Raw genomic sequence first — 23,746 nt, forward strand, 5'->3', positions numbered from 1 at the left:
TGATGTATGACTGGTGCACGGATGACAAGCGCAGGAATTTCAGGTGCTCAATGTTCTTGAGCCTGCTCTGAGAATGAAAGCACAGGTGGACTCCAGCAGCAGAGGTCAGAAAGATTTTATTTGTAGAGAAGAGAAGAGAAAGACCGCATAGTGGAGAATGCAGGGGAACCCAGAAACCGGTGATCCCAGGGGTCAGGGTGGGTATTGGGTTTTTTTAGCCCTTTTGCATTGCCTGAGGGCAAAGATGTCTCTCAGGTGCAGATAGAGGTTTCCTGGGAAGGAGAGGTGTCTCCTTGACCATTTATCACCTTTTGGGACCTCCTGCAATCCATCCTTCAATCCACCTCTCAATGTGCCCTAACCGCTATAAGGGATAGGGATGATGGAAGTCTATTCAGTAACTGCTTCCTGCTGACAGGGGGCGATGAAGGGGCCAGAAGCATCAGGGCTGACCATGAGAGGGGTTGCCAAGGGGACCGTGATCATAGGTTGTTTTCATCTCCATCAGAGGCATTTGTAGTTTGATGGATTCTAGGCGAGAAGAAACAAACTTGACAAGTAAGTTTAAAATGCAAGGCCCAAACATAAGCAAGAGAATAATGGCAACTATAGGCCCCAGAAAGGGTAGGAACCAAATCCTGGAGGGGAACCAGGATTTTATTTGTTCCCATACCTGTGTGGAAACCTGAGTTTCAAGAGATTGCTCCTGGAGCCACTTAGCCTGTTGGAGAATGTAGTCTGCATGTTTCTCTACAATGCCTGAAGTGTTTATATATGTGCAACAGGAGGTATTGGCAATGGCACATACCTCCCCACCCTTGTTTGACCAAAAGAAAATCTAGGGCCAAGCAGTGGTCCATGACCATACAGGCAAGGGACAACAAAGACCTCTGTATGTCCTTAATGGCAAGGTCTACCTGGTCTGAGGTGTCCTTTAGCACTTCAGTTAGGTTTTTTGCAGTTACATGATTGGCAATCACCCCATAGCTGATTTCAGCTAGGGCTGCAATTAATGCAGTTATCCCTAAAACTATTAAAGTAACCTCCCTTTTATTTCTATGGGAAGGTGCTCCTATTGTAGTTAGCATTTCCTTTTCTTCCAGATGGCTGCATGAGCATGCAGGATCAGGAAGGAATACTTAGAATCTGATAGATGTTGACTATTCTTTTGACAGTCTTAGGGCTTCTGTTAGCACCACTAATTCTGCCAATTGAGCACTTGTATTAGGAGGAAGAGGACCTGATTTGAGGATGTCAATTTCTGTCACAACTGCAAACCCTTGCATGTCTGACACCATTTTTGACAAAGGAACTGCTGTCACTGTATAATTCTACATCAGGGCTTTTTAAGGGCTGATCAGTTAAGTCAGGTAGGGCAACATAGTTTTCCATAAGTACCTCCTCACATGATTGTTCAGGATATCCCTATGCCTCTGGTAGAAGGGATGCAGGGTTTAGGCTCTGACAGCTCCTTAAAGTTATTTCTGTCCCTCCCAGAAGCTGAGCCTAGTATTTAAGTAGATGGCTGTCAGATAGCCGAAGTTCTCAAAACTCTTGAGTTTAAAATTCCCCCTAGGTTGTGTGGGGTATAAACCATTAGGGGGCAGTTTAGGATAAGTTTTTGAGCTTCAGGCACTAGAAGGCTTACTGCAGCCATTGCTCCTGGCCATCCCTTGGCTACCTGATCTAACTCTGCTTAAGCAGCCTACTGGCTGGGGAGTGATGCCCCAGAGCTGAGTCACCACTCCCAAGGCCAGACCTTCCTTTTCATAGACATATAATTGAAACTTGTCTTGTACTGGGAGACCCAGAGCAGGAGCTGTCACAAGAGCCTTTTTTAATTGGTGGAATGAATTTTCTGACTTGTCATCCCACTCAATAAAGGGCTGGGTATCCTTCTGTGCTTCCTTAAGGATTTAATATAAGGGTTTGGCTAGGTCTGCATATCCCAGGATCCAAATTCTACAGTATCCTGTGACCCCTAAAAAGGCCCTCAATTGCTGCAGAGTTTTAGGTAGAGGAAATGTCAGGATTGGACAGATTCTGTTTTCTCCTAGAGACCTCATTTCTTTCTCCAGGACAAGACCCAAATATGTAACCCTAGACTGACACAATTGTGCTTTTTCTTTAGAGATTTTATAACCTCTATCTGCTAAGAAGTTTAGTAAGGACTGAGTGGCTCGTGAAATGACAGGCTCACTTGGTCCACAGAGCAGGAGGTCATCTCCATATTGTAGCAGAGTAGCTTGTGGATATTGCCATTCTGCCAAGTCTTGGGTTAGAGCTAACCCAAAGAGGTGGGTGCTGTCTCTGAATCCCCTGGGGAAGGACAGTCCAAGTGACCTGTTCAGACTTTCTTGTGGGGTCCTCAAAGGCAAAGATAGGTTGACTTTTAGTGTGTAAGGGAATGCAAAAGAAGGCATCCTTTAAATCCAGGACAGAGTAGTAAGCAGTACCTGGAGGTATTTGGGCTAAAAGTGTATAGAGATTTTGAACTACAGGGTGGAGAGGCACTACTGCTTCATTGATCAGGCGGAGATCCTGGACTAGCCTCCATTTGTTAGAGCCCTTCCTGACACCAAGAATAAGAGTATTATATGGGCTGTAGCATTCTATTAGCAGTCCCTGTCTCTTTAAGTCTTTGATTATGAGAGTTAGCCCCTCCTTAACTTCTGGGTTTAAAGGATATTGTTTTTGATGGGGAAACCAGGAGAAGTCCTTGAGATGAATTAGAAGTGGAAGAATTAGAAGGAGTGACAGAAATGGAAGTCTCCCCAGGAGCAGGCTAAAGGCTGAGTGAAATAACACTCTAGAGGCTGGCCTGATATGCCTTGAACAGTAATTTTCTTGGAGGACCTGGGTCCGGGAGAGAAAGGAATAGCTGGGATGCTGGCTCCAGTATTGATAAGGAGGCTGACCTTGTGTTTAGCCTGGAGCTCCGCTGCTTTTATGGTGATTACAGAGCCTGGATGGGAGGCCCAGGGACCTGTCATTGGGTGGAAGGTTCTGGCCTCAGTTCCCAGGGGAACCGGGGACAGTGTGCCTTCCAATGATTTCCCCAACAAATGGGGCAGGGTCACAGAGATAGCTTTCTCCAGGGGCCCTCCCTCCTAAAATAGCCTGCCTGTCCACATTGAAAGCATGTCCTCGGGTTTGAACTTTGCCCTGGGGAAGCCTCTCTGAGCACTGTGATCAGAGCCTCCTGCCACTTATCCTTTCCCTTTTCCTTTTCCAGGTCCTTCTTTTTTCTAAGTCCCTATTATGGTATACAGATGTGGCTACACGGACCAATTGGTCCAGATCTCTGCTCCCTTCAGCAACCAGTTTCTGAAGCTTTTTATGCATATCTGGTGCTAACTGTGTTAAAAATTTATCTGTTAGGATGATTTCCTCTTCCTGTGACTCCTGTACAATGTTGGTATGCTTTTATAAAACACCCTTAACTCTATGTAGGAAAGCTACTGGGGTTTCTAAGGATCCTTTCTGTACAGCCATGACTTGGGAGTAATTAAGAGCTTTTACCTTGGCTTTCCTTAGACCCTCAAGAATGCAGTGGATGAAATGGTTATGACTCCATTCATCTCTGTCATTTTCAGGGTCCCACTTAGGGTCATACCTAGGTACTGCCTGATCTCCTGTTGGAATTGGGAATCAAGATTCCTCTTTAGGTATCCAATGCCTTTGTCTTTCTTCTCCCTCCCCCTCATCCTCCTGCGAGAGCCCAATCTGACACAGGCCAGTAGGGCTGCTTTATCTAAGTGATAATTGTCTCCAGGTGTGACAGCTTGATCTAGTATCCACTGTTTCTCCAGAGAAGTAAGGGTCTGAGATAGCAATAGCATTACATCTTTCCAGCTCAATTCAACCTTTTGGCTAACTTCTCTAAATGCATGCATGTAGTGATCTGGGTGTTTTTTTGTTTTTGTTTCTGTTGTTTTTTTGGTTAAAGGGAGTCTGGGGGCTTTTTGCAAAGGGTATCTAGCCTGCATTTGTTTAGCCATTCTGGGTGGTCTCTTAGGAAAAAAAACAATTGAACATATGGAACTTTGGTCCACTTTCTCTCCTTTTTACAAAACTATCTAATTGAAGAATGGTATTATAATGAATGCACCCTCCTTCTGGCCATCTTTCCTCATCTTCCAGAGGATACTGTGGCCAAGCCTGGGTGCAGTAAAATTTGAGTTGCTTTTGCTGAAGACTTTCTGGATCAAGAACTTTCCAATGTTTTAATAAGCAGGCAAGGGGAGATCCTTCCTGGATCCTTGAGGCTTGATTTCTTATCTAAAAAAGGGAAAATTGGTCACCTTAACAGAGGTTTCTCCTTTTATCTAGGCGTCCCCAGATGAGGAGAAACTCCAGTGGGAGAGGGCATCCCTCTCTCTCTTGCTTCTTCCACTGCTGCTTGTAGGTAAAGTCGTGGAGGATTTACAGATATTTCAGGTGCATCCACCCCCCTGAAATGATCTTTCACTAATCTCTTATCTATTTCAACTTACCTGTTTGCCCTGTGACCTTGGTTCTCCTCTACCAGCTGAAGGCTTGTAATTAAAAAAAAATAACTCATCAAAGTAACCAAGAGGGCTTGCATGGCCAGAGGGAGGAACCCTGTAGAGGCATGGATGGGGACTCCTGATGAAGTAGACTTTTGTCCCCCTACATATCCTGTGAGGCATATATGCTTTTTTTGAAAAGAGAGAGAGAGAGAGAGAGAGAGAGAGAGAGAGAGAGAGAGAGAGAGAGAGAGAGAGAGAGAGAGAGAGAGAGAGTGTCTGAACGCTTTTGCTCCAGTAAGGGGTAAAAATGAAGACCTGAGGTTTTTGCCTTTTAACTGTTTTTGGTTTTATTTTTGTCTTTCCCTGAGGGCAGGCTGCAGAACCTGTTTAACAAGTTAACCTGATGTTTGACAAAGACAGTTAAGCCTAAATTACATATTAGCACTTTCTGGTGCCTGTAGGGATTTTTCCCAAACTCCCTGAAGAAAGAAGCTCACTGCTGTTTAGAGCAAAGGAGGGAGGGGGCACTCATCCTGAACTGCCTGGGAAAGGGAAAGGAGAGGCTGAGGGTTGGGGGAAAAAGAGAGTTTCCAGGGCCAACTCATGAGGGATTATTGGTCATCACTGCTGTCCAGGTCCATCCTGCCTGAGGGCAGTACTGAAGCAAGGGGTGACCTCCACTCTCAGGCCATGGAAACCATGAAGGAAGCTTAAGAGATATGATTGTCCATTTGCTGTGGACATGGCTGGAGGGGTCCAAGACTTAGCTGCCTTTGGAGCCTCAGGGTTGGTCAGGAAGTTGCGTCTCCAGCCTTTGGGTGACACCTGGGAGTGCTCCAGCCAGAACACCTTTTTTGGCTTGAAGACAAACTTTCCTTTCCACAGGCTGTTTTCTGACCTCCTATTAAGTGGGTCAGATCTTGAAAGAGAGAGTGTTTGAGGAGAGTAAAAAAGAAAAAAGCCTTGGTGTACTGAAGTCAGGCTCCACTCACATAGCATTGGCAGTTCGGTATAATCCCTTGCCTGGCGTCTGAGTTCCCTCAGACTGCCTGCCTTACAGCTGTAATGGACTCAGAGCTTTTCCTCAATTTCCCAAGGGAGAAATCCTCCTTAACAAGACAGAGAGAGAAGGTCGGCCTGTGAGTTCCACCATAGCTAGGCTGTGGTGGGTGTTCGCTCATGGAAATAGACTCCACCGGAGTGCTGGATGCTCACAGTCACATTCCTAGGCATCCTTTCCCAGTTTTGCCCAACCTATACTGACCTCAGGTGATGGCTGGTCCCTTCGTGCGTCGCCAAATATGATGCACGGATGACACACACAGGAATTTCAGGTGCTCAGGGTTCTTGAGCCTGCTATGAGAATGAAAGCACAAGCAGACTCCAGCAGCAGAGGTTGGAAAGATTTTATATGTAGAGAAGAGAAAGACTGCATAGTGGAGAATGCAAGGGGACCTGGAAACCAGTGATCCTGTGGGTCAGGTTGAGGATTGGGTTTTATAGCCTTTTTGCATTGCCTGAGGGCAGAGGTTTCCTGGGAAGGAAAGGTTTCTCCTTGACTGCTTATCACTTTTTGGGACCTCCTGCAGTCCATACTTCATGACCTTTTAAAAACAAAAAGCACAGCTCTTAGGGCTGGGATGCATGCCACTGCTGAAGAATGGAACCCTTAAATGTAGAAAGACAACAAATTGATTGTATGGTGGCTCCTAAAGCATAGGTTCTCCAATGCTAAGATACAACTCTAAAATTCTAAACTCTCTCCACTGCCTCAGACTCTGAAGAAGAGCCTAGAAAGTGCTTGGTAGGACCCATGCTGTGTCATCAGCAGCTCAGGGATGGTGACCAAAGAGAAAGTCAGGAAAGGTCAGGTCAAGGAATGACAGCTATACAAAACTTAAACTGTAGAGCCATACATAAATAGTTGCTGGTGACTGCTGTCTCTGTGTTAAACTTGGCAGAGGCCAATGGAAAAATTGAAAGAGCATTGCCTTAAGGAAAAAAAGAAAACATGTAAACTAAGCTTACTCTGTGCTCCTTCCTGGTTCTTGAGGTTAGTGACTAAGCCAAAGGAAGCTTTATGAACAGCCAGACAGCAATGCAGACTGCTGTGGTAAACAGCCACAACCCTATAGAAAGTGACTGCCGTAGGTCAATGACTGGAGCAAACTTTGTGGCTCAGTGTGAGGCTTTGTCCAAATGTTCTTATTCTTTGTTCCCCAAAGTGGTGGGTGCTCTTAGGAACTGTCCTGTTGGTAGATGGAAATAGCTGCACTATGCGCATGATTTGTGATGCCTTTTTACCTGAGATTTTGAAACAGGAGGTTGATAAACAAATTGATAGTGACAAAGGAGAGAATGTTGTCATCTACAAAATCAGCAAGCTGAATTTTATTCTTATGGGAATGCTGATTTTAGATAGAAATCTCAGTATCTATTCAAATATCTATCTAAATGTTTAATCCTGCCTTTCCTTCTTCTGGCATTAGTGACTTGTTTCTTTTATACAATTGCCTTTCTTTATCCATTGCCTTGGGATGTTTTCAGCCCACCTTGTAATGCCAGGATGGGTGGTATGTGCTCCAGGGAAAGGCCCACACAAGCTCAGCCCTGGATGGGCATCAGAGTTGGCAGTGTGGGGTACCAGGAAGTCAGGTTGAGTAGATAGCACTGGAAAATTTGAAAGAGAGCAAGAACAGCGACTAGTTTGGAGACCAATGAAAAATGAGAGAGACAAAGAGGACAATAAGGGGTGGGTGGGTTGGTCAAGAGAAAGCCCAAAGTTAAGGCAGAAAAGAAGCACTAGAGAAGAATGAGCCCGGATGGGTGTTGGGTCCCAAAGACTTAACATGCTTCTGCTCATCAAATGTCTTACTGCAGCAATAGGAACTTCCTAAAAAGTCAGTGGTTTACCATTAAGTAGTAACTTTGGAGGCTAGGAATGCTGAAGTGGAGGGTGATGCTGTCCACCAGGGGAGGGATACTAAAGGGAAGGTTCCTGCCGTGAGTATTGAGTTGAATTGCACAGTTTAAAGGTTCCCTCCTACCCATCTCTATGTTCTCCAAGTGCATGCTCATGATTATTTCTCTCCCTCTCCCTTGTCCCCTCAATTTTTTTTAAATAAGGAGGAAAACTGGAATACTAGGGATACCAATGATAAATTTTGCTTTTTTGCTTTCTTTGCTGTAATACCCAGAGTCAGTCTTGACATTTTGTTTGTTTTTTAATTAGCTTTAGCTTAAAGATTACTGAGTTTTTAAAACAGTACTTTTTCCCATTGTGTGGGTGGAATATCAACCTTTGTAGCCACTAGAGAACAAATAACTTGGAAAGGAAACATGAAACAATCATAAGCAGCTGACTTCAGAATAAATCTGGCAAAGTGAGTTGAAAGGACTCAGACTTACTTTGATACATTGAAAGTTTCAAAACTTTCTTCAGCTTATTAAAAGCAAAGTGAAGAATATAGATTGCCAAAATAGCCCTTAAGTGTATCAAAGACAAGCTAGCAATTTCTTGTCATTTTTTTGTTCACTTTATCTATAATGAAGTGGAGGGACAGAACATGAAAGCATAACATTGTAGCTGTTCCATACCAGCTGCTTCATGCTGAGGGAGTGTTTTTACTCATTCGCTAATATTCAAAAAAACTCATTCCCCTTTATAAGGAACACAGAGGAAATCCCTGTTCCCCATGACAGGAATTAGGTCTACCTAAAAGGGAGATTGGGAGAAACCAGAATTGAACTCCTGTCATTGGAATGACACCTTCCACCCTCTCTGCAGCACACGCACACCTCGATTGTGAGGTGGTTAGGGCAGACTCAGAATCGGCCTGGTTTCTGGATCGCCAGTGTGACACATGTGAGATGCTTGCTAAGTATTTCTAAATTGAATGAAGCACATTTCTCTTCTCTTCCCTAAAGCACAGTGATGGCAGGCAGGAGGCAAGGCCCTGAAGAAATTCTTTCATCTCAGGTGCTTTCCCACTCCACCCCACTTGGTGTGCCAGGAGCCCCTGCCCTCTTCTGTGACAGGCTGCCACTGTGGGCTGAGAGACCTCTTGTGCCACTTGTCCTTTGCAAATTGCAGTGATTTTTTCTTGCTGGTATGTCATTAAATTAGTCAGGCATTAACAGAGAAACAACTGGGCACCAGTGTCCTACTCCCGGTGGTTTCTTACCCAGAAAAGAATTAAATGGAGGGTTAGGTTAAATGATCTCTGGGTATTTTCTGTGTTCAAAGTTCTAGGATTCTCTAGCTGTCCTGTGTAGTGTGTGAAATGTGGTGTAGTGTCTTTTTCTCTGCTTAATAATTTTAAGGGCTTTAAGTGAATATAGACGCCCCAGGGGTAGTAGTTGATCATGCTCAGTTGTGAATTAGGAAGACCAAGCTGGGGTGTAGCTCAAGGTGAGAGCACTTGCCTGGTACAGGCCAGGGCCTCATCCCAAGTGCTGCCTAAGAACAAGGTTGAGCTGCAGGTAAATAACTTACCTGGAGGTGGATAGAGTCCAACAGACAGCACTCTTCCCCACTGCTATGAGAGACAACCTAGATTCAGGGATAATACAAAATATGCAAATAACTGAGAAAAATAGAGTGAACCATGAGCACCTTCAGCATCCTGCAACCCATCTGACCTCACAGCACCCCCTTCCTGATGGCCAAACCCACAACAGTTCTGCATAAGTCCATGGAGTCTTCCTCTGTCCAGTTACAAATGTGCATTGTAGAGGCTAAAAGTATTCTGTAGACTCAACCAGAGCCTCAAGCTATGGATACATTATCTTTCCAGTTCTTAAACTTTTTAATAAATAATGCTATAGTGAATCTTGCTGATAGTTGTGTACATGTGTAAGGACTTCTATAAAATTAAGTTTTGAAAGTGGAATTGAAGAGTCAAGGATACGTGTACTTAGAATTGTGATAAAAAAAAAACCATCGTGAACACACCAGGTTATCATTCATGCTCTGTGGGTTGCATTTTTAGCTAACAATGGTCTCCCCTACCCCTGGAACTCAGTACCAGTTTCTTGAATTGCCACACTCATGAGCAAAAACATATACTTATTTGGAAGAAATATATTTTAGCTCTTAAAGTTTTTCTTCTTTTATTTCTTTGACTATTAGTGTTCCCACATTCTCACTGCTTTCATTGAGGAGAACTGATCTGGCAGACATTGACGTTCCTGGATTTATTCTCCATCTCTTTTGAGTTTTCTACCACTCATGAGAAGACAAATAAACTGAGGCATTTAAGTGTTTAAAAATTGTTTGGAAAAACAGTGACTCAAGAATCAGGCAGCTCCAGAATACAGATGACTCTCTCTTATTTCATTTTTTTTTTTTTTGCCTATTTTGAATTTAGCATGCTCTTTCTGTACTCTTTTTGTTTTGGCAATACTTGAGTTTGAACCCAAAGCTTCACGCCTGCCAAGCAGGGTCTATATGGTTGACCCACACCTCTAGTCCTTTTTTGCTTTGGTTATTTGGATAGGGTCTTGTACTTTTTCCCAAGATGGGCCTTGGAGCACAATCCTCCTTCTTATGCCTTTTGCATAGTTTTGATTATAGACATGTATCACTACACCTGGCTTGTTAGTTTAGATGGGGTTGTCAAAAACTTTTTGTCTGGGCTGGCCTCAAACCATGATTTTCCTGATCTATGCCTCCCTAGCAGCTGGAATTACAGGTGTGTACTATCACATCAGGCTCCTTTCTATGTTTTTCAAGTATATGATGAGGTGACTTCAGACCTTGTGCATTTAGTGCTATAGATTTCCCTGTGAGCATTACTTTTACTGTATCTAACACATTTATATATATTTTGTTTTTATTTTCATTCAGTTCAAAATTCTAATTCTCTTCTTAATTTCTTCTTTGACCCATAGATTATATAACACATTTTAGTTGTATATTGAGGAGATCTTTCTGTCTTCGTTGTCTTCATATTTAATTCTGCTTTGCTCAGAGGACATACTTTCTATGACAGAATTATTTTAACTTCATTAACACTTGTTTTGTAGCACAGAATGTCATCTGTTTTGGTAAGTGCTCTAAATGATCTAGAATAATAGGTGAATTTTTTCTTTTTTGCTATTTTTAAGTGAAATGTTCCATAAATCTTAATTCTGTGAAGCAGGCCAATGTTGTTCAAGTTTTCTACGTGCATATACATTCCTCTCTCTCTCTTTCTCTTTCTTTCTCATAGTACTGGTATTTGAACTCAGGGCCTCATGATTGCTGGGCAAGTGTTTAGTCACACCCCTAGCCCTTTTTTGCTTTAGTCATTTTTTCAGATAGGGTCTCAAGTTTTTGCCTTGGGTTGGCCTCAGACCATGATTCTCCTTTCTATGCTTCCTGTGTAGCTTAGACTATAGGCATGAACCACCATAGCCAGTTTAATTGGTTGAGATGGGGTCTTGCTAACTTTTTGCCTAGGCTGGCCTTGAACTGCAGTCCTCCTGAACTCCTCCCAAGTAGCTAGAATGACAGGTAATCACCACCATGCCTGGCCCTTATTTTGATTTCTTATTCACCCATTAATGAGAAAAATAACTTGAAATCACTCAATAGTTGAAGGTTTTCAGTTCTTCTTAAATTATATTAGCTTTAACTTTACGGATTTTGAGCTTTCTTGTTAGGTGCATAAATGTACAGTACTGTTTTGTCCTCTTGACGAATTTACCCCTTTATCATTATGAAATGGCCCTGTTACTTCTTCCTCAAATTCTGAGATTTTTTGGCCATTATGGTTCTCAAATATTTTTCTGGGGCTCCAAGAATGTATATGAGGTTTCTTGAGTTATTATTGAAGTTCTGTTTAATTTTTTCTACTATCAGTTTTTGTGTTTTCACAGAAATCACTAGTGTTTTCTTGTGCTGTCTCTAATCTACTATTAATTTCATCCAATAGCTTTCTCATTTCTGGAATTTAGAAGTAAATCTTCCTTATCTCTCTAGCATGCTATCTTCTTAAGCATATGGAATATAATTCTAACATCCATTGTAACATCTGTGTCTAACCAACTGTGTCTTTTCTCAGTTGACTTCAGTAAACTTATTCTCCTTATTGTCATCACCATCACCATTACTATTACTATTTTCTGGGCCATGGAGTGGAGCTCAGGCAGTGTGCCTGGTGCTCAGCAGGACGCTCTGGGTTGCTGAACTTTCCCTATGGCCAGTAAAGCTTCCGGCTCAGAGAAGAGGTGCAGAGTGAGAAAAGCAGCATCCTAAGACAGGGCCCAAGGAGCATGAGCTGAAGTCATAACTGCTGTAAGGATTTGCAGAGAGAAGTCCTCATGCAGTTTGTAAGTCTGGGTTTTCTGACATAGTTTTACAGTGTAGCCATTGTCCTAGAGCTTGGTAGGTCGGCAGGATGATAACTCTGGGTCCCCTGGTGACATGTTTCCCTGGGAACATGACCTGGAGCTCAATGTGGAAGAAAATCATACCAGCCCAGGAATGTTACCACTCTAAAACTCAGTGCCAACTATTCACCAGTTGGGTCATGGTGGGGATTTGTCGACTAAAACTAATAAAAGTAAGAAAATAACCAGCATCTCAATTAAGTAGGAAATGAAGCAAAAATAAAGTTATAAAACTGATCAAAAGACTTTGGATTTAGAGAACTGAATTAAATACCCAGATGCTTTCGATCACCTGGGACAGCTCAGGAATCAAACGTCATTGAATCTTATGGAGAAGAGTTGCTCTGTAACTTCTGGCTTCGTAAGGATTAGGAACTGCACACATAAAATAGGTTATATTTTTAGGACTTGGCCATAATTTTGAATTTTAAAAAGTTTTGTCATTTTGTTTTGAAAAATTGTAAAAAAATGAAAAACAATTACAAATGATTTTAATTTGGGGTCAGTTTCTTTACATTCACATTTTACTTTAAGCATGTGGGTGCCAAGAGGTTGTCAAATGATGTAAGTCCCAGGTTGAAAATACATACCACCTCTGCTTTTCAAGTTTGATATTCTTTCCCTAGTCAGAAGTCACATACTGATGAAGGTAAGACATTCAAGTATTTTGAATGTTAGCATAACTAGATGTATTTCTTGAGCAAGAAAGTGATTCCTTTGTATGGAAACTGCAGTTAAAAGTAAAGACTAGTACCCTCAATAGAACAATAGCAAAAAAAACAGTAAAGACTAACTAGAGGCTGGTAGAGTGGCTCAAGTGGTGGGGCACCTGCCTCAAAAGCATGAGGCTCTGAGTTCAAACCCTAGTACTTCCCCCCAAAAAGGTGAAGACTAACTGATGCTAGGAATTATTGCTTCAAATTTTGATTTATTTGTTGAGCTCATCAATGAAGTTTGGGTTATGGTCATGTTTATAGGTTCTCCTTAAAACTTCACTTCCTCTGATTCAGTGAAAAGAAAAAGTGTGGCTCATATTGAAATCTAGGATGATCTGCTGAGGGTTTGAAAATGAACAAGTTTGTTGACAACCTGAAGTTTGGTTTTGATCATGAGACTTTTATGCTATGATTCGAGCAAAATCTTTCACATTTTAGGAGATGGAAATTAAATGAAACAGGAATGCCATGATGTGACCTTGTATCATCAGAGTACATTGTTTCAAACAACATTTAAGCATGAATATTAGCCTGAATGTCTCTTGTTTGACAAATTAAAATGAAAATACTACCTTAATTGTTCTTTCTATTAGATTTAAATAATATAGAATCAAATTAATGGAGGTTAATGGAAACTTCAGAGGGTTGTGCATCATAGTACTTCCAATAACAGACAAGTTAGCTGGGATTCTCATTTACTGTTCCCTCATAACATTTAAAATAAAGGAAACCAAGTCAATGTCAACTAATCACTGTTAACTTCATTAGGACTCATTTGTTGAACGTTTGCTATGGACCTGATGAGGTATAAGTTGCTGTCGTTGAGATTCTTTTTGAGATAATGTTTAATTACATTTCCTGACTTAGAGGTTTTTCTGGACTTGATTAATTTGAATATTATTCTATTACTATAAACCCTTCTAAAATTTTTATTCTTTGTTCCTGTTTACAGTTGCTAGGAAAAATGGATAAAGTAAAAAAAATTTAACAATTATTTTTCTGTTATAAATTGAAGAGTGAGCCGGGCATGGTAGTTTACGCCTGTAATCTCAGCACTTGGGAGGTTGAGACAGGAGTTCAGGCCATCCTGGGCTATATAGTGATACTCTTGCTCAAAAAATAAATAAGAGGCTGGTGGAGTGCTCAAGCAGTAAGAGCATCTGCCTAGCAAGCATGTGGCCCTAGGTTCAAACCCTAGTGCTCCCAATAAATACATACATACGTACATACATACGTACATATGTACATAAAATGAGTAGCACTTTTTTGTTTGGATTTTTAGACTGAAGGAGACAAATGCCCATGTCATATAATGAACATATAACTATGTTCGTGTCTCAGTAGGATTGAGTGAGTTTTCTTTTTTTATATTACGTATATTTTTCAAAAAGAGTTAACAATAAACATTTTCTGGTTATCACATAATGAATAGCACTAACATTTTTAAAAGGTCACAGCAAAAGGTTTTTTTGGTGGTACTGAAGTTTGAACTCAGGGCTTCATGCTTGCTAGGGAAACACGCTATCACTTGAACTACTCCATCAGCCCCTTTTTAAAAATACATTTTTCCATTTTTGTTAGAATATATTTGTTGTACAAGGGGGATTCATTGTGACAATTCTGAATAGACTTGCATTGTACATTGGTTAGATGGCCCCCACTATCCCCCTCCACCCCCCAAATCCTTCCCTGCCCCACTTAAAGCAGTTGCAAGAGGTTTCTTCATTCTATTTCATGTATGCATATGAAGACCATCAACCATATTCCCTCATCTTCATCTCCTCCATTCCCTGCCTCACAAGTATCCCCACATACTGAACCTATCTTACAGTCCTGTCTTTTGTTATTAATTCCAAAATCAATGTTCAAAGGGGTTTCTTGAAGTATCCTTGCCTCTAGCCCTTTTCTAAGTTAGGTGTTCTCAAGATAGAGTCTCCAGAACTATTTGCTGCAAACTGCAATCCTCCTGATAGGATAGCTAGGGTTATAGGCATGAGTCACCGGGGCTGGCACCACAGAACTTTAAGAATAAGAAACAAATATTGTTTAAAATTATTTTAGACCCCCATGAAGAAAATAAATTATAAGATTTATATTTAAAATGTTAGAATGTATTTGCTATGATCTCTATATTTGAAAATTAACTACTAATGGCAACTGAATTCCAAGAATGAGCCTATATTAAGCACAATTTAATATAGATGATGATATAGCTCCTGTTTACAGTTTCACTTTCTGCAGTTTCTTTTACCTATAGTCAACCGAGGTCAGAAAATGTTACATGGCAAATTTCAGAACCACTCTTTCAGTTTTAAATAGCATGCCATCCTGAGTGTTGCGATGGAATCTCACACCATCCTTCTCCATCCCACCTCAGATGTGCACTATCTGTGTATGTTCAGCTGTATATGTCACCTGCTCATTCCTCAGTAGCAATATCAGTTATATGATGGAGGCATCACAGTCCTTGTGTTCAAGTAACCCTTATTTTACTTAAAGAGTAAGAGTAATGCTGTTAATTTTATCACAGTTCTTCATGTAATTCTATTTTGTTATTAGCTACTGTTAATCTCTTATTGTATCTAATTTACAAGTCAAACTTTATCATGGGCATGTGTATGGGAGAAAGCATAGTACCTGTAGAGTTCATTACTACCTGTTTTTCAGCACCGACTGGAGGGGCTTGGAACATCCTTCAAGGATGAGGGGGCTTTGGACTATTGTAACTTCGGTGCCCATATTCTCTCAGCATGCGCATCTGAACTAGCAGCAACATCTCTTGGGAACTTGTTACCCATGCACACCCTTGGGCTCTACACTGACAAACTGAAGTAAAGACTCTGTATTTTAACCCAGCAATGCGTATTTTTACATGGCCTCCAGGTGATTTTGGTATCTGTTGATGTCTGACACGGGGCTAGAATAATTTCTCTTAGAAAATTTCCACCTAATATCTCTCTGTATCTCTCTGTTTCATTCTTTATGTGCTAGTTCTCACTCTTTCTGTCTCCTTCTTCTTGTGTATCTGATAGTTGTTGATGTATGGTTTTTGTTTATTCATATAGTCACCTGTTTCTCTAAAATATTTGAGGTAGCTCTGCATAAAGTGCAGCAATATGCCACCAGTTGCAAACAGTCATTTAGTGCTATCTTATCCCAGTAACTTTTCCAAGTACTGCACACAGTGTCTAATTTTACTTATTTATTATTTAATTACTTATTTATGGTGGTACTAGGGTTTGAACTCAGGACTTCATACTTGTTAGGCAGGCTCTGTACCACTTGAGCCACATCCCAAACCTTTTTTTCCTCTGGTTATTTTGGAAATAGGTTCTCCCTTTTTACACAGGCTGGCCCAGACCACAATCCTATTTTATGCTTCCTACTGTCACTGGGATGATGGACACATGCCACTATGCCCAATTTTTTCTGTTGAGATGGAGTCTTGCAAACTTCCCTCTCACTCCATGGTGACCTGGAATTATGATCTGTCCCATCTCAGACTCCTGTGTACTTTGGGATGACAGGTGCATGCCTCTGTACCCAGCTGTTGATTGAGATGGGGTCTCATGAACTTTTTGCTCAGGCTGATCTTGAACCATGACCCTCCTGATCTCTGCTTCCCAAGTAGCTAGGATTACAGGCATGAATAACCAGCGCTCAGTTTATTTAATTTAATTCTTAATTACAACCTCACAAAGCAATTATTTTTCTTAGTCCCATTTTATAAACAAGAAGGCTGAAACACAAAGACAAATAACATAACCCAAAGATATGCAATCAGTCAGTGCTGGTTTGAAAGTTAGGGTCCTTAACCAGAGCTGCTTCTTGAAAATAAAATTAGTTGGCTGCAGGTAGAGCTCAGTGGTAAACCACTTGTCTATCCTGCGTGAGGCATGAGCTTGATCCCCAGCATCAAAATAAAATAGTGAGGAATAGGGGACGGATAGAAAATAAAGAGGCAAGAAAAATACACAAACTGTCCTGCAGAGTTTTATATAATTGCTAAACGTGGTATATGAATTTGCCTCTGGCTCCAGTAAATAGTGAAAAGAATGAACTATAAGAATTACAATCACCAAAGTATGGAAACAAGCCAATTTTCAGTAAGGTCACAATTGTGCCTTGAAAGAAACATTTCGTGTGATCATGCATCCTTAGAAGTATGCCATATAATTTCATTTCATTCATTCATTTTTTATTTGTGTACACAATGATTTTTTTGAGCCCCTTCTATTTGTTAGACACTGTGCTGATTGCTTAGGAATAGAAAAAGGAAAATACAACCCATGCCTTAAAGATAACCAAGGTCTTAGGTAAAAGAACAATGATGTGCCTTTCTTTGGCTTCTGCCTATTTTACCTTTGTGAAGAAAAATGTAACAAGAGGCAGAAATGGATTTGGGACAAGGTCATGATGGGAGATGAGAACTGAAGGAGGATTAGAAAACACACGAAGAGAGCACTCATCTGAGATCATAGAGCCTGGTCACAGGAACACTTCTGATATTTTTGGCTGGGCTATATCTTCAGTAACCTGCAATCCAGAGGTGCCTCATGGAAGAACTGGGGTCTGAATTTGGGAGGTTCCTTGGATTCTTTAGAGATCATGTGCCTATTACAGTAAAGAAAAGGAAGGTGATGGGAGGAGACAAAGTCAGCTGGTTTCAACGAATCTTTGAAGTGTGTATTTGTAAATTTGTGTGTGTGCACAAGAGTTTATCCTATCACTAAGGTAGTACCTGTGGCTGCCTAATCAAATATCAGTCTCCCTCCTTTGTAAATAACCCCTAAAAGCTTCATAGTTTGTTTTTTTTTAAATTGCTTTTTCTCTTCTTTGTCACATTCAATGTGTTTAGTAGAAGGGGGCTTAGTTTGTTCAGGCTGCTATAAGAGAATACCACAAGGAAGCTGGTGTATCAACAACAGAAATGTTTTTCTCACTGTTTTGAAGGTGAAAAGTTCAAGATCAAGGTGTTGGAGGATTCAGTGTCTGGTGAGGGCTCAGTTCCTGTTTCAGAGATGGTGCCTTCTTGCTGCATCCTGATATTGTAGAAGGGGCAAAGGATTTCTCATGCCATCAAAGTCACTAATCCCATTCATGAAGATTCTGCTCTCATGACCTGACCATCCTCCAAAAGATCCCACCTCCTAATATCATTGCTTTGGGGTGGTAAGACACTAACCTATGAATTTGCTGGTGAAGCACACATATTCAGACCATAGCACAGGCAAAATTATTTGTTCCAGTGGTCACAGCTCCTATCCAGTTATCATGGTTCTGTATTTCACCACCTTTCGCCACAAGCTCATAGAGATAGGGATGCCTCTGATTACAACCCTTGGGCCTGTAGTTGAGGACACTAGTGGCTTTGACCACCTGGACCTTTGGTTTCTATTTCTGAATGAAAATCAAGAGTATGAATATTGTTTATTTCGTATTTTTGACATAAACTGTGCCAGTTACATAACCTATATAATTTAAAGCAATGGATCCTATAGCCATTTTCTCTGGATTGTTTTTTTATAAGAAAGGATAGCATATTCATTCAGAAATCTAGATATCACACTTGAATTATTTTTAACAGGTTGTAACATAATTTAATGGGGATTGCAATTGTATTGAGTAAGCATAAAAGTCTTGGGTATTTTCTCCCAGAGATCTGCCCCTCTATAGTGATGATTTAATGTGTCCCAAAGAATTGTCCAAGGAACTTTGAAGAATTATCAAGTCTTGAGTTTCCTGAGTGATGATAGTCCCACTTATGTTTCTTCCCCTTCTTTCTCTTCCAGTCGCAGCAGAAGTGCATTGTGATCTTTGCCCTGGTCTGCTGCTTTGCCATTCTGGTTGCATTGATATTTTCAGCTGTGGATATCATGGGAGAGGACGAGGATGGACTCTCAGAAAAAAATTGTCAAAATAAATGTCGGTAAGAGGTAACAAACAAAAATTCTCTTTTAGTGGGTGGGCAAGAAAATCAAAGAGGGCCCTGGACAGTGAAAAGAAAAATATCCTAAATAGAAGTGATCATCCACCTTCCCCTTGGGGTAAGCTGAGGCATGACTGTCTGTCCACAGATGCTCTTGTTTTTAGATCAGGGAGTAGACACACACAATGACTTAAATCACTTTATAATTTGGCCATATTCTATACAGAGGTGTAGTCAACCAAATGAAATTTTTTCAACTGCCTGCATTTCTGGAAACTTCTTTGTATGAAGTTTTGATCTCCCACATGAGCCTGATGAGTTCCCCCAATGGACAGAAAACCCTGTGCTAGTTGTTGCATCAAATGGAAGTTAACATACACATCTCAGGAAATTTTATTTTTTCAAGTTAGGGGTTAAATAAGCCAGCATTATGGCATATGCATATAATATTATATGCAGGAGACAGAGGAAGAAGTTTGTGAGTTCAAGGCCAGCATAGTGAGATCCTGTCTCAGACAAATCAAAACCAAAGAATTAGTCAGCCTATCTAAGAGAAGACAGCTGCAGTCTAGCACAGTCTGCTCTTGATCTAGTAAGTAGAACAGCTTTATATTTGTGTATAGTCATGCTATACATAACGACATTTTGGTCAATGATGGACCCCCATATACCACAGGGGTCTCATAAGATAAGATTGCCTAATGACATTATAGCCATGTCAGTACACTGATGTCACACAATGATGAAATTGACCAAGGACACAGTTCCCTGTCCTTAAGTGACACATGAGTGTACCACGTCTTTTTAGTTACATTAAATCATATCTTCCTAGGGTTTTCCAGACTGGCAAAGCTATCACATCATGGTTTCAGCACTATAAATCTCCTCCAACTCTTCCCTGAGATGCAACTTTTTTTTTGAGGTCAGGGAAATATGTAAAAAAGTAACAAGGAGTAGATAGATAAGAGGTTTATTATTACATATGCATTATTGCAAAGCTGAACTGAGGCCACAAAATTACAACAGTAACTGTGAGTTAGAGTTTAGGATGAACTTGTAATTTTTCCAAGGAAAACATTAGTTTAAGTGCCCAGCTTCTGTAGCTTAAAACCAGCAGCAACCTGGTAATGGACACATGAGTTTCATCCTGGGTATTCTTTCTGTCTTGAGTTTGAATGTTCTGGCATAGAAATTGTCCTGAAAAAAACAGTGGACACTTTTTTTCACCTATGGTCCTTTATAATCTAATACCAGGAAACAGGTGTTATGTATAGAGCAGAATATACAAGAAAGAAATCAGCATATATTTTGGACTCCTTTAAGTCATGTTAGAAAGGTGTTCCTTAAATATATTTACTTCCTAGATTGAACCTGGAGAAAATTTGTACTGGGATTATAAGGAAAGCAATAGAATAACAGCAGTCTGCTGTCATCTTCTGCTAATGTTATTTATTACACATCAAATATGAAGACATTGTGAACAAGGGACAATGACTGATATTTACTGAGTGGAAGCACTCTGCCTATCTCTTTCACTTTATCTTATACTGAAGACTTCTGGGTATTTTAAATGCAAACCCAAGCATCTAGAAAGCAATTTTATATAGTCAAGCCATAAAAACTACTTAAGATAACAAACCCAGGACTTTTCAGCCCCTATTACCAGATTTTGGTAGATTTCAATGGAAAAATAGAAAGCCTTAGAATTATAGTTTATTTTACTTAGGAAAGGTTATCATTTACTTGAATTTTTACTTTAAGTCATGCAACTGTTTTCCTGTGGGTAGTAACTCTGGTTACTAGATTCCATCCCTGTACCATCTTTTCCAGAACTTGCACCCTTACCCCTGCTTATATCTTTCTCTCTTCTACACCCTAATCTCCATGGTCTGTTTTTTTACTGTTCTACATTCTCAGCCATATCAGTAAGTGTGTCTGCCCTAGAGCTGCCATCTTGGCTTCCCCTAACTTCCTACCCTTCCCCCCTGAGTTTTCTTCATTTCCCTTTCTCTGCAATGCTCAGGATGAGGACGTAGAGTACTGCAGTGACTAATATTCCCAACCACTTCACACACCATTGTTCCACCATCTTTTCTGGATAATTTTCATTTTAATTTGATGACATTTTCTTATAGCATCTACTTTCCTCTTGTTATCAGAGATAAAATCATCTTCTAACTTGCAGGACTTTCTCTCACCTTCTTTTGTGCCTGACTAAACTACCAGCATCGTCTCTCCCCAACGTCCTTAGTAACTTGAAAATATACTACCAAGCTCCTTAGCTTTACTATTATTTAACCACCTCAGATCAGTAAATTTAATGTCCACCCTACTTGTGCACCCACCTGCCTGCAAACTACTCAACTTCTAAGTTAGCCTAATGCAGTGAACAACCATGAACTTTGAAGTCAGCAAGATATGAACTCAAATCCACATTCTACCTTCTTTGTTAACTTAGGCAAGATTTTTCAGTAAAATGTTTAATTCATCATCTATTGAGAGAATACCAAGAGAAGGAGCAAGGAGTCACAGTACAATTATTGAAACTTCTACAGTAGTAGACCACAGTCAGATCTGCAACTGGCATCTCAGAGGGGGTCTGGGAGAGTGGTTTAATACAGTGGGGAAGACCTTCTGTTTTAGGATTCTATTTCACTTCAAATGGCTTATGAGGCTATTTTAGCTTCATTTCCCTTAAAAATGCTATGTTTTTTAAAAGTCTACCTCATAAGTTTTATGAGGATTTAATGAGTTTTGGAAATCTGTAACAAAGCGTCAGGAAACACAAACAATACATAAATGTTCATTCTCTCCAAAGTGTTCAGAAATCCCTCTTCTGTATTCCCAACTAATTTTCCTCTTCCTCACATATCCTGAATGTACTCTTTTCTTACTTTTAGTCTTTGGTTCTATGGAAATATGTGAATGCCAACCACATGAAAACAGAGTATTTATTCAAAGTTGGCTGTAACAAGAGTCAGCCATCATCAATTTTGTTTTCATAGCCTGGCAGCAGAGAGGTGGGAAGGCTTCATGGTGGGAAGAAGTCAGGCTCTGGGAGAGCTCTGTTCACATGGGGAAGCTAGCTGTGGACAGCTAGAGATGGAACACTCTGTGACTGGTCAGGAAAAGCATCTTTGCTTTCTCTGGTTGGTCTACTAGAGGTAGTGGCCTAACTTCCTAAAGACCTGGACTGATAACTAAAGGTAAGAAATTGGTTTCCTGGGTAAGTTACATAGGCTATGGATCAGAGTTCTGTTTTTAATGGTAAAAATATACTCACTTGTATATTCAGACTTCAGGTCCACAAACCTTTCCTTGTACTATCAGCCCTTTCTATTTTAATTTTCTTTATCCATTTGCCAGACCACAATGAGCTTGTCTCCGTGCTTCCTGCAGCATCAAATCTTACCTGCCCTCTTGGATCTTTTGCCTCAAGCATGTTGCCAGTTCTTAAACTGGTTCCAGCCATCCTTGTCCTCGGAGCAGCCTGAGGACAGCCATTGTTCTAAACCTTTGTCAGCCCACAGAGAAGGTGAGTGTGTGGCACTGTTCTTCAGTTCTAAGTTCCTATTAAGAGTGAAGAGGCTTTTTAGAGCTGTGCCATTGAGTTCCCAGTGCTGATGTAGACCAACAGGAGAAAACATTGTTGGTTCACAGGTGCTTTGCAGCATGCCAACCAACTTCACCCTCTGTACAAACTTCTATCCCTTCTCTCACTCTGGAATCCCTCAAGGTGGTGCTTACTAGTTCACATGATGCTTAGCCTCCAATGGCTACTTCACTTCACTTAACCCTGGTGTTCTTCGGTATTATAGGGTATTCACCTAACCCTATAATTCTCAGAATTATAGAAGGGATTTTTTGTTGTTAATGTTTTTAGCTGTACTGAGGTTTGAACTCAGAGCCTTGTGCTTGCTAAGCAGAAGCTCTACCACCTGAGTCATGTTCCTAGCCCCAGTGCTCTCTTCTCCTGGTGTCGTTATCATAAACAGTGATGGAAGCTCAGTTCAATCTTTGTTGAGATCTATGCTTGGTAATTAAACTTCTGTGTTTGTAGTTCTGCTCACTCCTGAAGATTGAAATAATACCAGATATTCTGCACCTGTCAGTGTCTTCTCACTGTGTTGACAGCCTCTCTCCAAACTCTCTTCTACACTCTTTTCTAAATATATTACTGTAATTCATCTTATTTCTACTAACTAGTCTTGCCATCCTCTGATAAATTCCTACCCTGAAACTGCCCACCCTGTTTCCCCAACTTTTATATCTTTCTAAATAATGATTCTTCTTATTTAAAAAAACAGGATTTTTTTCTGATTTGATTTTCTTCCCCTTCCTATGACTTTTCTACTATATTACTACATTAGTCATAGATAATGATACACCCACTTATATTTCCTCCCAAGTCTATATTTTTTAATTTAAAAGATGGAATCTTGTTATGTTGCCCAAACTAGCACCAAACTCCCGGACTCAAGCTGTCCTCCTGATTCAGCCTCCCCTGTGGTTGGGACTATAGTTAGTGCAGGGCTTCTAAGTGTATTTTAATCAGCCTTCATTGTTAGGCCAAGAAACAAGATCTTTTGTCCTCAGTAAATGATTTTGTCTCTTTGTACTGAATTTCTATATATTTTATTGAACCTCATGCCATTTGATTACCTGAGAAAGTGAAAGGCAGATTTTCTACTTTCTATGAGAAGACTGTTAATGAGTAAGGAAAGTGTTAAACTGGCAGCTCAGATTGCACACTTCCTGAGAGTTGGCTACTTTGTGATTCACCCATGTCCCTAACCATCATTGCTCTCCATTCTTACAAGAGCTAACTGTGTACTGTGAAGTTGCCCTCATGTCCTATGTTCAGGAACCAGCAGAGACATTGGAACTTACCTGTGGGTGCTGCTCATGTGCAGAACACCGGTTGCCATGTGGACACCCACCCATTCAGATGAGAGGCCTCTGTTTTTGCCATGTGGCTATGTGTGTGTCTCACACTCCCTAGAGTGAGCCTATATCCATTTTTTTCAGTTTATTACTCTCCCACTTCCCAAAGACATTACCTGATACTCACTAGAAGAGGTTCCACAACTCCCTGATAAGCACACATCACAACACTTAGCACCCGCTCTACCTCGGACTCAATTCCCATGACAATATGGGAACTAATTTCTGAGTCAACATGTAATCTTTGGAGAGCTAATATTGACTTATAATCACAATGATGGGCATATGCC

The 23,746-nt window shown here is 40.7% G+C and overlaps 1 protein-coding gene across 9 annotated transcripts in view; it reads left to right on the forward strand.

Moving 5' to 3' along the window:
• Pld5 (phospholipase D family member 5) overlaps positions 1-23,746 on the forward strand; it is a 404,115-nt gene that overhangs the window by 137,264 nt on the left and 243,105 nt on the right. For 3 of the 9 annotated variants that reach the window (XM_074047195.1, XM_074047198.1, XM_074047196.1), the window contains exon 2: positions 18,376-18,512. In XM_074047195.1, the coding sequence (XP_073903296.1) occupies positions 18,376-18,512 (137 nt within the window). Of the gene's footprint in view, positions 1-17,517; positions 17,756-18,375; positions 18,520-21,878; positions 22,048-23,746 lie in introns of those variants that run through there. The other 6 variants (XM_074047200.1, XM_074047201.1, XM_074047202.1 and 3 more) reach the window with 5 other exon arrangements.

Source organism: Castor canadensis, chromosome 11 (assembly GCF_047511655.1).
Source record: "Castor canadensis chromosome 11, mCasCan1.hap1v2, whole genome shotgun sequence".
Classification (NCBI taxonomy): domain Eukaryota; kingdom Metazoa; phylum Chordata; class Mammalia; order Rodentia; family Castoridae; genus Castor; species Castor canadensis.